Raw genomic sequence first — 13,043 nt, forward strand, 5'->3', positions numbered from 1 at the left:
AGAGATGACGACAATTTCTGGTTATACCAGAATATCACACTCTAAAAATTATTTTTTCTACATCATTTTTTATTTTCTTATATTTCTTTCATATAAATCAATTTTAAACCATCCATTCAAATATTGTATTTATATCATACCTAACTCCTCTACACATCTGCTTAATATTAATATTTTGGTTGGCTTTTAGGTCTCATGATAAAAAAATGACAAAATTAAACATAGTATATTATATAAAAAAAAACTAATAAATCTAATAGTTATATGTATCATATTATATAATTTTTTCTAATTAACTAATCTCTCGAAAGAAAAAAAACATCAATAATTGGTAGCTTTTACTCTTTTACTCTCTTTTTTCCTCTCTAATTTTTTTCTCTCGTTATATACAATTTAATCATGAATTTCCTTCGATCCAAAGACTAATTATGCTTATAATTATTGTTCATTTTATAAAATTCGAATGACGTAATAAATGCTACATTTATATCCATCATTTTAAAAATAATATATTTAATATTTAATAAATGAAGGGTCCATTATAGAAAGTAGGCAGGTCCCCACCTTGACTATTGTTTCCCATGTTTACAACTATCCACATTCTAGTATTGATTATTGTCTTGTTGTACTGATGGGTATTTTTAATTTAATTTATATTTTGTTTATTTTCAACACTTTCACAACTTTTTTCTTTTAAATTTTTCTTTGTTGTTTTTCTTCACATTATACATGATTGTTTCATATGTTTTATTTATTTTAACTTTATTATATAGCCATCACGTAAATTTAACAATTCTACAAAAAACATTTACAGTTTGTTAAGCTTATTGTTTAATTTAAGTTTTATTGAATATTATTAGGAAAATTAACTTTTTACTTATATATTTTAGATAAAATAGTAACTTTCATTTTATTTAGATTTTATTTATTTTAGCAACTTACTATTATTACTGACTAGTTTTTAATTTTAAATTAAAAATTAATTTACACAATAATTTATTAAAACTTTGATAAATGATGTTAAAAATTAATTTAAATTTTAATTCACGAATTAATTATAATTTTTTATTTATATAGAAACTATTTTTCATACTAATAATTTTTAGTTTATTAGATGATAATCAATGTAGAGATTAATTATATGTAAAGTTGATTATTATTTAATAAATATTTCGTAATTTTTATAATATTTATGGTTCACATTTACTAATTTTAATTAAGAATACGCATTCTAACATTTCAAACTTTATATTTTGTTTAAAACGTAAGAAAATTGATAATAATTAACTAAAAATTATCTTCTATTTAATTATATTTTCAATATAAAATTTAGTAATATCAAATATTTCTTCAAAACATTTTAAGATTTCTGGATTTAAGTTTCATAAAACATTCTAATTATATATATATATATATATATATATATATATATATATATATATATATATATATATATATATATATATGTGTGTGTGTGTGTGTATAAAATTTTCATCCTTTCAAAATTTTTAACACATCAATAATTAAATTAATATTAAAGTGTTTAATTATTATTTTTAATATAAAATAATCATATTGTCGATAAGAAATTCTTCTTTCATTTTATTTCATAAACTTGTTTTAATAATTTTGATTGCAAAAATATTTTTTATGTTGTAGCTATAAAAATAGAAATAATCGAAATAAAATAAATTAAATGATCAATTAAGTAAATGTTTGTAATTTTTGTGTTATTGTAAAAAATTGATATAATTTGATAATTTTTATTCTTTTATTCTTCATTAATATATTTTTTGACAAAGTTTAAGACTAAACAATAATCTAATAAAAATTAACATCGCCGTAATTATCATCAGAATAATTTATCATAATCAATTCACAATTAAAAATCGGTTATAAAAAAACACATGATATATTTTCTATATGTTCATAAAAAAATTAAATATACAAAAGACTAAACTAATATTTTACTATCAGTAACACAAGAGAGAATTATATTTCAAAATAAAATGAAAGAACAAATGAGAAATAGAAGAAGAAATAATGAGTTTGTGTTTAACTTAATTTTTTTCTTTTAAAAAAAATATGAAAACGAGAGACAATGAGAAACTCACGAGACAATGGACGAGAAAAAAATAAAAATATCTTAATGAAATTTATTATTCTTTATTATATTTAAATTAATATTTTATTATTATTAACATTAAATGTTATGTTTTATTAAAAAAATAAAAAGTTACTTAATTTAATTCTCATCAATTCTCCATGATATAATTTAAAAATATTTGGTGGTCACGGCACCCGTCTCATTCTATCATGTGTGCCTACCTAAGTGTGAGAGTCTTGGTTTCCTGATTCTTTTATACGTATAATAGTTAATGTATAAATGATAATAATATTTTTTAATTTTAATATATTTTATATATTTGACATCTCATTTTATGTGTATTTTTTATACTTATTAAATATTTTTTATATTTTTTTTTTTACTTTTAGAAAAAAATACAAAAGTTTAAATTTTTTATAATTATTTTATTTTTGTATTATGTATCAATAAATGTAAAAGTATACCATCTCTAAATTTTAATATATAAGAGTGTAAAACAATTAAAATTTGAAGTGAGCATATGTTTCACGCCTCAACATAGAAATAATAGAATTTAGAATTTGAAAATGTGAGGTTTTGGCAATTAAGAACACAAAAAAGAAAAGGAAAACGTGAGATTTTGTGATGTAAACTGAAAAACGAGAAAGAACAAAAGTGCAACAGTGAGATATGTAGGTTCTCCATTTCACACTAAAAAAGAGTGGTCATCCCCAAAAGACTATAAAAAGTTCACTCCATTCATTATTCTATGACTTAGGGTTTTTGGTACATGTTCATGTTCATATTCATATTCATATTCATTATTTCTATGTTGCGTGTCATTCATGTTTATTCGACCATAATGACTTTCTATATATATATATATATATATGTCATTAATCAATTCCTTATTCTTCCAAATCTCTTCATCTATCTCATTTTTCCATGTTATATGTATATAAACGATCTACACTTTAAAAGCATTAAAAACAAGTTTTTATATGTCATGATTATTTTTCTATATTAATCACGATATTATCTGTACTTATTATATTTTGTTGCAGAACACATTAAAATCGATTTTTCGTATTCATCTATAATTATATAATTATATATATGAAAATGTATCTATTTAATGTCTTCTTTTTGTTTTTATAATTTTATCTTCTTAATTATTATTTTTAAATTTAAATAATAATTCATAATAAAAAAATCACCTTAATGGTAAAGACTTAAAAAATAACATTTAAAAAGTGATAATAATTTAAAAATAGTAAAACTCAACTATTTTAATATTAAAATGTTTTAATATAAATAGTTTTGTAATAATCGAGTTTTATATTTTTGTAACATACTATCTTTTTATAAATCATTTTTTTATTTGATTTTTTCTAAAGATTTTTCTTCTATGTCAGTTTGAAGATCAGATATTACTAATGTGATCCTTGAGGTGAACTTTTTACTTTCATTTTATTAGTTTCTCAAATAAGGTAAGTTGGTGTTTTTGCTCATTTTTTTGTTTTGTTTTGTTTTTCTTTGCATGTGAATTATCTAGGGTTTCATGTGATGTTTATATCATTTTTAAGAGTTTAATCAAAGATCTTAATGGTGTGCCCTGATCTTGTTTCTATTCTTCGTAGGAGCATATAGAGTTTTATGTGCTTTTGGAGCTTTTTTATGTCTCTATAGTTGTTTGGTTATCTGTCAGGTAAAAAGCTAGATGCTTTAGTGCGCGTGAGTTGGATATTGTTGATTGAATTCAGTTTGTTGAATATGATTTTCTTTTGTGCTTAATTGTATGGTATGTTTGATTTCTTCAATTCAGTGTTGGTTGTGCTTGGACTATGGTGATTAAGAAAATTGAGGAATTGATCATTTGATTAAGTTGGTATTCCTTTTAACATTAAGCATTATTTTTGAACTAAGCACTGAGTCATGAATATTAATTTGATCATTTAAATAGGTCTCTGATTTTCCAAATCACATATTTGAAGTGAAAATTTTATGATATGGCATTGAGTATTCTAGAAGCAATTTAGTTCCAGTTCCTTGAGCTCCACTTTTTCTGCTAAACGACCACTTTTGTGAATAGTTTGATGCTGAGTGGTGGCAAGGTACTGTTGAACGCCACTTTCCACTGCAACATTTTAGGTCCATTTTACTGAACGACAAAATGGTCTCGTTGAGTGAGTCATTTCATATTACATACTTTCGATTGATTTCTTTGATTATTTGGTATTTACCTTTATCAATCTTGATATTACTAATGAGTATAATGACTTTGTGAATATATATATATATATATATATATATATATATATATATATATATATATATATATATAAACGACAATTTTTTATATGTTGATGGATGATTTGATTATTGAGAGAATTTCAAGGAAAAAATTTGTCTTGATGATTGTTTAGTGTATGCTTTGATATATAGGAGTTTTCAAGTTGAGTATCTTGAAATTCTACCAATTACTCAATTCATATAGAGATGAATGAGGTGGAGGAGAGAATGATAGGAGGTCTTTTCCTTATACTTTTGATTTAGGCCACAAAAGATTAACCTCGTGAGTAGTAGAGTGATAAACTCTATATTTAGGACTTTACGGGGTATAAATACTACTATGAGTGCATATCTATGTCAAAGCATGTACTGAGATAACCTTGTATTAATATTTTCATGGTTGTCGAATGTTATACATGTTGAACTAATATGACATATATTTATATTGTTTTATGAAATTTCTTTTGAACACTAGCTTATCATACATTTTTTTTGTTTCTTTTTTGTATTGTTTCTCTTTTGTAATGATCATCTCATAGTATAAACATATGATGAAATAAGTGCGGTTATATTTTTGATGGAAGGAGAAAATTTTGAAACATAAGTATTTAATTTTATCTTAAATATTAAGTATAAGAACTCTTTAATTTTAAACAACTTGTTAGTTTAAGTTGTTTTTGTACATATTTTATATTTTATGTTATTATAGTTATTGCAGTAAATAACTATATAAATGTTTTGTGTATTTTATATTTATCCGTTACATACTATCATAATTTATAGTGTTTTATTTAGTGATTTTATATTATTAAATGAAATGTTATATTGGTAATTATATTTTTAAATTCAAATATTATTTATTATATAACAGTTATTTACTTTTTTTATCAACTATTTTTTAAAACTTAAATAATTACTTATAAAAAAACTATTTACATAATATTTTTTATTTCAATAATCATAATTTATTTTGTCTATGTTATTTCAATTTTAGTATGGTGCCTGCTAAGTTCGAATTACATGAACCGTTTGATAAAAAAAGAATTAAATATCTTACCATCGAAGTGATATAAATTTGTAGAAACTCTGCCATTTTTCTATTTTTTTTAATCTTATTTTTAACTATACATAAACTAACTTTGATATATATAAAATATCATTTATAAATATTTACTCAATCCGATCAAAGGTAAATGTTTCTACATATTTTAATATGTTTTTCTGTTATTTTTCAGTAAAAATCTACTCTTGTTATAAAATTTTATTTTCATATATAATTTTATAACGTTACATTTAATATTTGATATATTTGCACGAAACATTTTTTTTTCCTCAAAATTGGCTATTTAATACTAGTAATTGTACTGCCAAGATACATTTACGGTCTATATTAATAGCATTATGATTCTCCATAGTTTTCTCTTAAATATTATTAATTTTCTTAATGATTGAAAAAATTTAAGTTTGTTGAAAGATTAATGATATTGAGTAATATGGAATAATTTGTTTGTGAGCATTGACACGTAAAGCTCTCACGGAGAGACAGCATATGATTCTTTTCCAGAGTTGCTTATTATTATTCTCCTTCTTATTGTTTAGAACATAAACTAAGATAATATTAGCATTTGTTCTTTTCGAACAGAATCAAAGACAGCATAATTTAGCATCGTTTTCTGTCAAATTGGTTGTTCCTGTGGTTAGAACTTGGGAGTGGTGGCTGCATTCTATTTTTCTCCCTTTTGAAGAAAAGGTACTCTTTCTTCTTTGGATTGTGGTATTAGTGTTTGATGAAATGCTTGACAAGATTTGCATGTGAAACAGATGCCACTAACTTTGAAAGGGGAGGATGCAGCTGATTGGGTTTACAGAGGAGAAGGAGCTGTTAATCTTGTGCTCGCTTACGCTGGATCCTCTCCTTCTTTTGTGTGTTCTTTATTTCTCTTTCTTTCTTTCTTATGCTTCTGGTAACTGAATTGTTTGAATTGATGAGTCCCAAAAAAAATTTAATTTGAATTTTTGTGTGTGTAGATTGGGAAAGTGATTCGCTTACGTAAGGCTCCGAAGAATGGATTGGAGTCAAATGGTGTGAGTGTGAGGAATAGCATAGCTTTGACTCCTCAAGAACGAATCCTCTGGAAAAATGTGGATCAACTTATTTCCTCTTCTGACAAGGAAATTGTTGGTCAACTATATGTGGAGCATGTCATGAAGCCCTTACTTGGTTCCAACTATGTTGATGCTGGGGTATGTATGTATGTATGTATGTCAGCCAGTGACTGTTGCATTGTCTCTCTTTTAGACTTTTTGTCAGAAACCCCTAATTGAAAGTTGTTTTATTGACTGAAAAGAGTGTTAATTTTTATCATCATGTGTTGGAGATCTTTCCTTGACTAGTAATTTGATCACATTAGTATTTGAAAGTGGGAGACAATTTTCACTTAATGAACTAGCTTTTGAGATAGGTCTAAATCCGAGCTGTAACTAGGAAAGTGTGAACCATTGTTCTAATTAAAACGACTAGAAAAGCTAATGATTATCACACATCATGGAAACAAATCAATTTTCATCATTATCATGTTTTCTAACCTAGGGTTTTAAATCAGGTACTGCCTGACGCACCATTTTAAGATAGTTATTGCTAGTCTCCATTCTGATCAATTTTGTTAGAGATGAAAATGGGTTGATTGATTTGATTTGATTTCTGGGATGAAGTAGCTAAGATGTCGAGTGAGAAAGTTTTTGGTTGTGTTTGTGATCCTTGACCTATTACTCTTTGGTATTGTTAGATGCACATCCTGGTGACCAGGGAATTCCTTGAGTTGGTTGAGAAGAATGTTACTGGTCAACGTCCTGTGTGGCGAGTTGATGCTGCGCGGGTTGATACACAGTGTGATTTTGGCCTTCTCATGTCCGATCATTCACTTTTTGCTCATGGTAATTATATGTGATCTTGCTTCTACCTGTTGACATTTTTCTCTTTTCCCTTTTAAATTAAATATCAAATATGTAGTAGCAATGTATCATACCTATCTTAGGTATTTTAAGAAAGTAGGTATCATACCTATCTGATATTTTAAGAAAGTAGACAGTAAGCTTGACTTAATCTCACAGACCTTAAATCTGCATCCACCTATATACTACAATTTGGTCATACCTCTAGTCAATTTGAGATTTCCAACATATATCATCAATTTCAAGTGTGAGAAGTCAGTACGTAAACTTCACAGATTTTTGAAAGCTTTGTATTAAGCTTCTTGTTTCATTTCAGGAAGTCCAAGACCTAGCCCCTGCATATCTGTTGAGATAAAGGTATAGTCTCCACATTTTTCTCTCCTTAAATAATACCTTAGCTTATATTGAATATCTTCATCTCACCTTCACCCCTTTCCTCGCAGTCTTTGTCTTTTGCTTGTTTGTAACAATAACTTGTATTTTATCTCAAAAAGTAGCCCAAATGTGGATTCCTTCCATTTTCAAGATTCATATCTGAAGGAAATGCTATCAAAAGGAGAATAACTCGATTTGAAATGCACCAAATACTGAAATTGCATCATGGAGAGGTACATCCCACATGATTTTACATTTCATTTATCCAGTGGCTACATGGTTCATACTTCTTGTTTTCATGAGTTCCTGGCTCAGCTTTTAGTTATGTGTCTTTTGATTGACGTTATGACTGCCAATCTCAATTATTTTTAGCATTAAATCTGAACCATAAATTCTTTGAATATGTCTGCAGATATCACGGCTAAGTGAGTACAATCCACTTGATCTATTCTCTGGATCCAAGGAAAGAATTCAGAAAGCTATTAAAGGTCTCCTTATAACTCCTCAAAACAATTTCCGTGTATTTTTAAATGGCTCTCTCATACTTGGAGGTCTAGGGGGTGTTGCAAAAAATACAGATGAGTGTATTGCTAAAAAGTTTGAAGATGAGCTTAAGTCAGTCATTGAAGTTGGTGATGGTCTGTGCACAGAGAACTTACGTACTCTTGTTGCTGAGGCTTTGCAAAAGTCAGGAGTTCTTGATAAGCTCCTGGAGGTTCAGAAGCTTGATAGTATTGACATAGAAGGAGTCATCCATGCATATTATAACATTACTTCTGAACAGTGCATAGTGTGTAAGGAATTAAGTGAAGAACAGGCAAAAATATATGCCTCTTTGCATTCAGCTTCATTTGATGAAAGCTTGAGAATAGTAAAGGACTACCTGATAGCAGCAACTGCAAAAGACTGCAGTTTGATGTTGTGTTTTAGACCGAGGAATGAGGAGGATTCTGGATTGGTGTACAATAATGTATACCTTGATTCAACTAAGCAGGCCTTTGATTTTAAGGTAGGCAGAAATCTTTCATTGTTATTATTTGTTGGAATTTTGGGTGTATTGTGCTTGCATGAATCAGTTTGGTTCATTTTAAGATACTCATTTGATTTAAGGCCTTGCTTTGGAATGATGAGGCTTCTCAAAAGCTACTGGCTTGTAGGTGCTATGGACATATACTTCTAACTATCACTCAGAATTTTTTGGTGAAAATTGTAAAATTCACCTTGAACAATAATGGGCTTGGTGAAAAGTATTGTGCAACTGCTCCAAGTATCTAAAGTTACTGAACAGATTTTGTAAAACTAAATGGAGTTTAAATTAGGAAAGGATGAGGTTAAAATTAGGAGAAGACAAAATGTATTTAGGTATTTAATACTCTTCCAGTCACAGCTGTTTTGGAGAGTATCTCCACCGTAATACTAATCCAAAACAAAACAGTGCCTCTTAAAAGAAACTGTCAAACAATTTTTATCAGACATAATTTTTATGACTTCCGTTTTAAAGAAGTTCTAATATATGAATAGGCATTGCCTATGGTTCCATTGGTAAAATGGATTTCAAATTTATAGAACCCTATCCCTTCTATTTCCCTTTGGTTGTTTGAACCTTTGAATTTATTTTTTTTCCTTCATGATTTCTGGTTTATATTTATGTACTTGATTTGCATTAGTTGAGAAAGTAGCAGTTAATATCTTGTACTCATTGCACTTATTTTTTGTTAAAGAAAAAGTAATAGCAACATGCAAAAGTTTTCATCATGAATATCATAATCTGAATGATATGGTTCTTAATTATGGTCTCCTTTATATAAAAATGAGCTTTAGCTGTAATTCTATACATGGAACATCTGAGTTCATTTGCAATTTGATCTATATTAGGTATATTTTATCGACCTTGATTTAAAGCGTTCGAGTAAAGTGAGAGACTACTATGAGTTAGATAAGAAGATAGTGAGCCGCTACAGACATAATATCAAATTGGATCGAGGAAGAAATGAGGTGACAGGCTTGAAGGCATGTAATGGTGTAAGTTAATATTTAATAGGTTCGATGGTGTTCTTCTCTTACTTCCAAAAAATGCTGTAATACTATTCAAGGTGTAAGATACAACTCGTGTTTTGCTCCATTACTCTTCTAGTTTGCTGTACTGCACCACAACTTTCAATTTTCTGTAAATGTTGGGGCTGTCAGATTTCTCTGTTTATGAGTGTGTTTGTATTTTTATTTTTCTTCTAGTCCCTGTATTATGTTGCTTCCTGATAACCTTTTTGAAAGAACATATTTAGTGTTAGTGTTCTTCTCAATACTTTGGTTTTTGGAAGCTTATTTATTATCATGATAAATTCCCATTTTTATTTCCACTGCAGCCTCTGCCTGCTACAGGGATTGCTCTAGTGGAGCAGATGTAGCAGACCAAACAGCAGGAGTAACGGTTCTAAAAGGTCCCTTTCAAGAGAGAAACTAGGGTGTTTTGGAAAGATATTTCTGGGGTTTTAATTTTCAAGACTGAATTCTACAGACAAAATAATAGTGATTTAGAAGATGATTGATAATTCCAATTCAGGAAACTTGAATTTGACTTTTGCTAGTGTTTAGTTGAATGTTTTCGTTTAAGATACTCATGACTTTTCACTATTATGAATTATCAATCTAGTCATTTTTATTATCTATAAGGTTGATTTGGTAGTAAATCTGGAACAAGAGAAACGACTTGAATCAGTTGAGATTTAATTCATCATATCAATGTCTATCTCACACACCACAATCAATTTCAATAAACAAATATATATTTTCAATACTTTTTATATTTATTAATTACTTTAATAATTATTTTCATCAAAAGCTTTTAATTTGATAAATTCCATCTATTTTTGTAGAAGATAACCTAAAATAGATTTCACTTCAAATTTGGTTACAAGTCGTGTAAGAAATATTAATAATGGGAACTAGTAACATGTAAGTCTAAATTAGCTCAATTATTAATTAATTTTGAAGATAAGATTGAGAATAATGAATTAATTATGATCTTATTTAGTTCCTCAAACTTCATGGCCACAATTATATTATGGTTATGTTTGACAAGTCATATTAGTTAATTTCTAACTTATTCATACTAGATGCAAACGAGGAGAATAATATCATTTATACTAATTCTTGCGAGATAATTATTTTTATTTCTCAAATAATTTAATCTTATTCTTTTATTCACGCTTATGTTTATTTTTAAGTTTTCCCCACCACATTAAAGCTTGTTTAGCTTTATTTTAGACTTGAACACACAATAACTAGGAGCCAACAGAAAATCATTTTTATAAATTAAAATTAGTTTGTAAAACAAAGTTCTTTTTTTTTCTTTCTTAAAAGTACTTATGGGGGAACTTGTAAATCATAAAGTATTTCAATCACTTCTTTCATCCAAATTCGAGTCCGGAATGGTTACCAACATACCCAGAATGCTAAAAGATGAAGGAAAAAAATTCACCCAATTCATACTGCAGACGACAAAGAAAAAAGCTCTCTGTTTATACTATTTCTACATGATTATTTTTCTTCAAAAATTAGACAGAAAAACAGTGAATGAAACAAAATATGTTAGAAGTTATAAAATGTTCCCTTTATCAGTAATTAATATAAATTTTGTAGTTAGATGAGGTAGATGATGACATTGACAGCCATATCACATCATTATATAAAACTTGGCATATTCTTATCTTAAAAAAAAGTCTTAGACTCTGGTTTGACATGATGTTGTGCATGTTGAATATAATCAGCAAATAAAGAGGTTTTAGGTTCTATCTCCTCTTCATCTACATGCTTCTTAACTCTCTTGTAACTGTTAGAATTTATTATGAACATGCAATGATTGTGCTTCATTTGTCCTTCAATTTCCACGAGTCAAAAACACATGCTGTAAATTTACAGACAGGTGCCTTTTTGACTGCATTCAGTTCACTTGGGAGGGCATGATGGCTCAAGAGTTTGAGAGGCTTAAAGCAAACTTAAGTATGAGACATCTTTTAAAGCTTTTCGGACATGCATGTCACTAGTTACCAACCACTGCCAGCACTGATAAAGTGACACTACATTTACTCTTCAACTAAACTTCTTGAGTAGAACATGAGGGAAAATGGTGCCATAAATTCATGAAAGCTTATTCAGGAATAATAAAGTTTGATTCTTGTTTCTGTACCTGCTTGTTCTGGAATTGTGGCTGATTATAGACTCCACAACCATGTCTAAGGTTTATGTTTCATATCCGTACAAACTTCCACATGATAAAGTTATTTGTGTTATTCAATGTAACAAACAAATCTTAGGACCTATCACCTCGTAGAGTGCTACACTTAACACCGAAGGATGAAGTACTTTGAGCTGTTTTGTTTCACATTGGTGTAAGATTTATGTGCTTTTTGTAAGGGAAAGTATAATAATTTATCTCAAGTACTTGTGTGTTGCAGAAAACTGTGGTGTCAGTAGAACTTGGGTGTTCAAAGTGCAAAAGAAAGGTGATGAAGTTAATTGCAAAGGTTGCAGGAATTAATTCCATTGTCCTAGACCCAGACAAAAACACAGTGACAGTAGTTGGTGAGGCTGATCCAATAAGGATAATAAAGAATGTTAGAAAGTTCAGAAAATCAGCAACAATTGTGAGTTTTGGCTCCTCAAAGGAAGAAGAGAAACAACATAAGAAGGATGTGAGGAAAGAAGAGAAGAAAAAGGAAGAGAAAAGGGATGTTATGTTGCCTTGCTTGTTAGATCCAATTAAGATTTGTTAAACCTCATTGGCAGATTGTAAATTTCTTGCAGAACTGTTAAGACAAGGTTGCTTGGATATCTATACGTACTTGTCATTTCCTATATTGGTCTGAGTGTTTTCTAGACAATAATGAGAATGTAATTGGTGTAATTATTATCAATGAAATAATTCTTCATTTTCTTATATAATTTAAATTTATGTCAAAACGATATTATCATACCACTATCAAACCACTTTAGTATTGGAGCTTTTATATCAACTAAAGATTTAATTAAATTATATTATATAAGTGGATAGTACAAAAACTGCTTGTTCTTTCAATTTAGTAAGAAAGGAGCATTTTTCCCAAGAAAATTGAGATCAAAATACATGAATGAGATAATATTGCTGTAAAATTATGGAATTAAGTTTACTGTCTTCACTTCTTTGGTGCTATTTCAATTTGCACATGATATTTAAATCATAGATAATATTATAAAAGAGTTCTACACTTAAAGGTGAATCAAACTTTATTTGTCATACACTTAGCTATAATTCAGCAGTCAAATTCATGTATTTTAAAATTGGGTGAGAGAAAAGTAGACG

The 13,043-nt window shown here is 28.0% G+C and overlaps 1 protein-coding gene across 4 annotated transcripts; it reads left to right on the top strand.

The window, feature by feature from the left end:
• Positions 1-5,923: 5,923 nt before the first annotated feature.
• On the top strand, positions 5,924-10,317 carry LOC108336251 (inositol-pentakisphosphate 2-kinase). Of its 4 annotated transcripts, none has more exons than XM_052880948.1 (9): positions 5,924-6,128; positions 6,200-6,301; positions 6,407-6,622; positions 7,165-7,312; positions 7,647-7,687; positions 7,828-7,938; positions 8,118-8,714; positions 9,581-9,715; positions 10,069-10,317. In XM_052880948.1, exons 2-9 carry the CDS (start codon positions 6,200-6,202, stop codon positions 10,108-10,110), a joined length of 1,392 nt encoding a protein of 463 aa, XP_052736908.1. In that variant the 5' UTR covers positions 5,924-6,128; the 3' UTR covers positions 10,111-10,317. The 4 variants fall into 4 exon arrangements, with proteins under 4 accessions (XP_052736908.1, XP_052736909.1, XP_017428124.1 ...); XM_017572635.2 differs by having other exon boundaries at positions 5,927-6,128; positions 9,581-9,727; XM_052880949.1 differs by lacking the exon at positions 7,828-7,938 and having other exon boundaries at positions 5,925-6,128; positions 9,581-9,727.
• Positions 10,318-13,043: the final 2,726 nt, after the last annotated feature.

This window comes from Vigna angularis, chromosome 7 (genome assembly GCF_016808095.1).
Source record: "Vigna angularis cultivar LongXiaoDou No.4 chromosome 7, ASM1680809v1, whole genome shotgun sequence".
Classification (NCBI taxonomy): Eukaryota; Viridiplantae; Streptophyta; class Magnoliopsida; order Fabales; family Fabaceae; genus Vigna; species Vigna angularis.

Bases quoted from the DNA above. Each gene is read 5' to 3' on its own strand.
- LOC108336251 (XM_017572635.2), top strand. From the start codon at position 6,200: ATGCCACTAACTTTGAAAGGGGAGGATGCAGCTGATTGGGTTTACAGA. The intron at 6,302-6,406 runs GTGTGTTCTTTA...TTGTGTGTGTAG, and splicing joins CTGGATCCTCTCCTTCTTTT to ATTGGGAAAGTGATTCGCTT. The intron at 7,939-8,117 runs GTACATCCCACA...ATATGTCTGCAG, and splicing joins TGAAATTGCATCATGGAGAG to ATATCACGGCTAAGTGAGTA.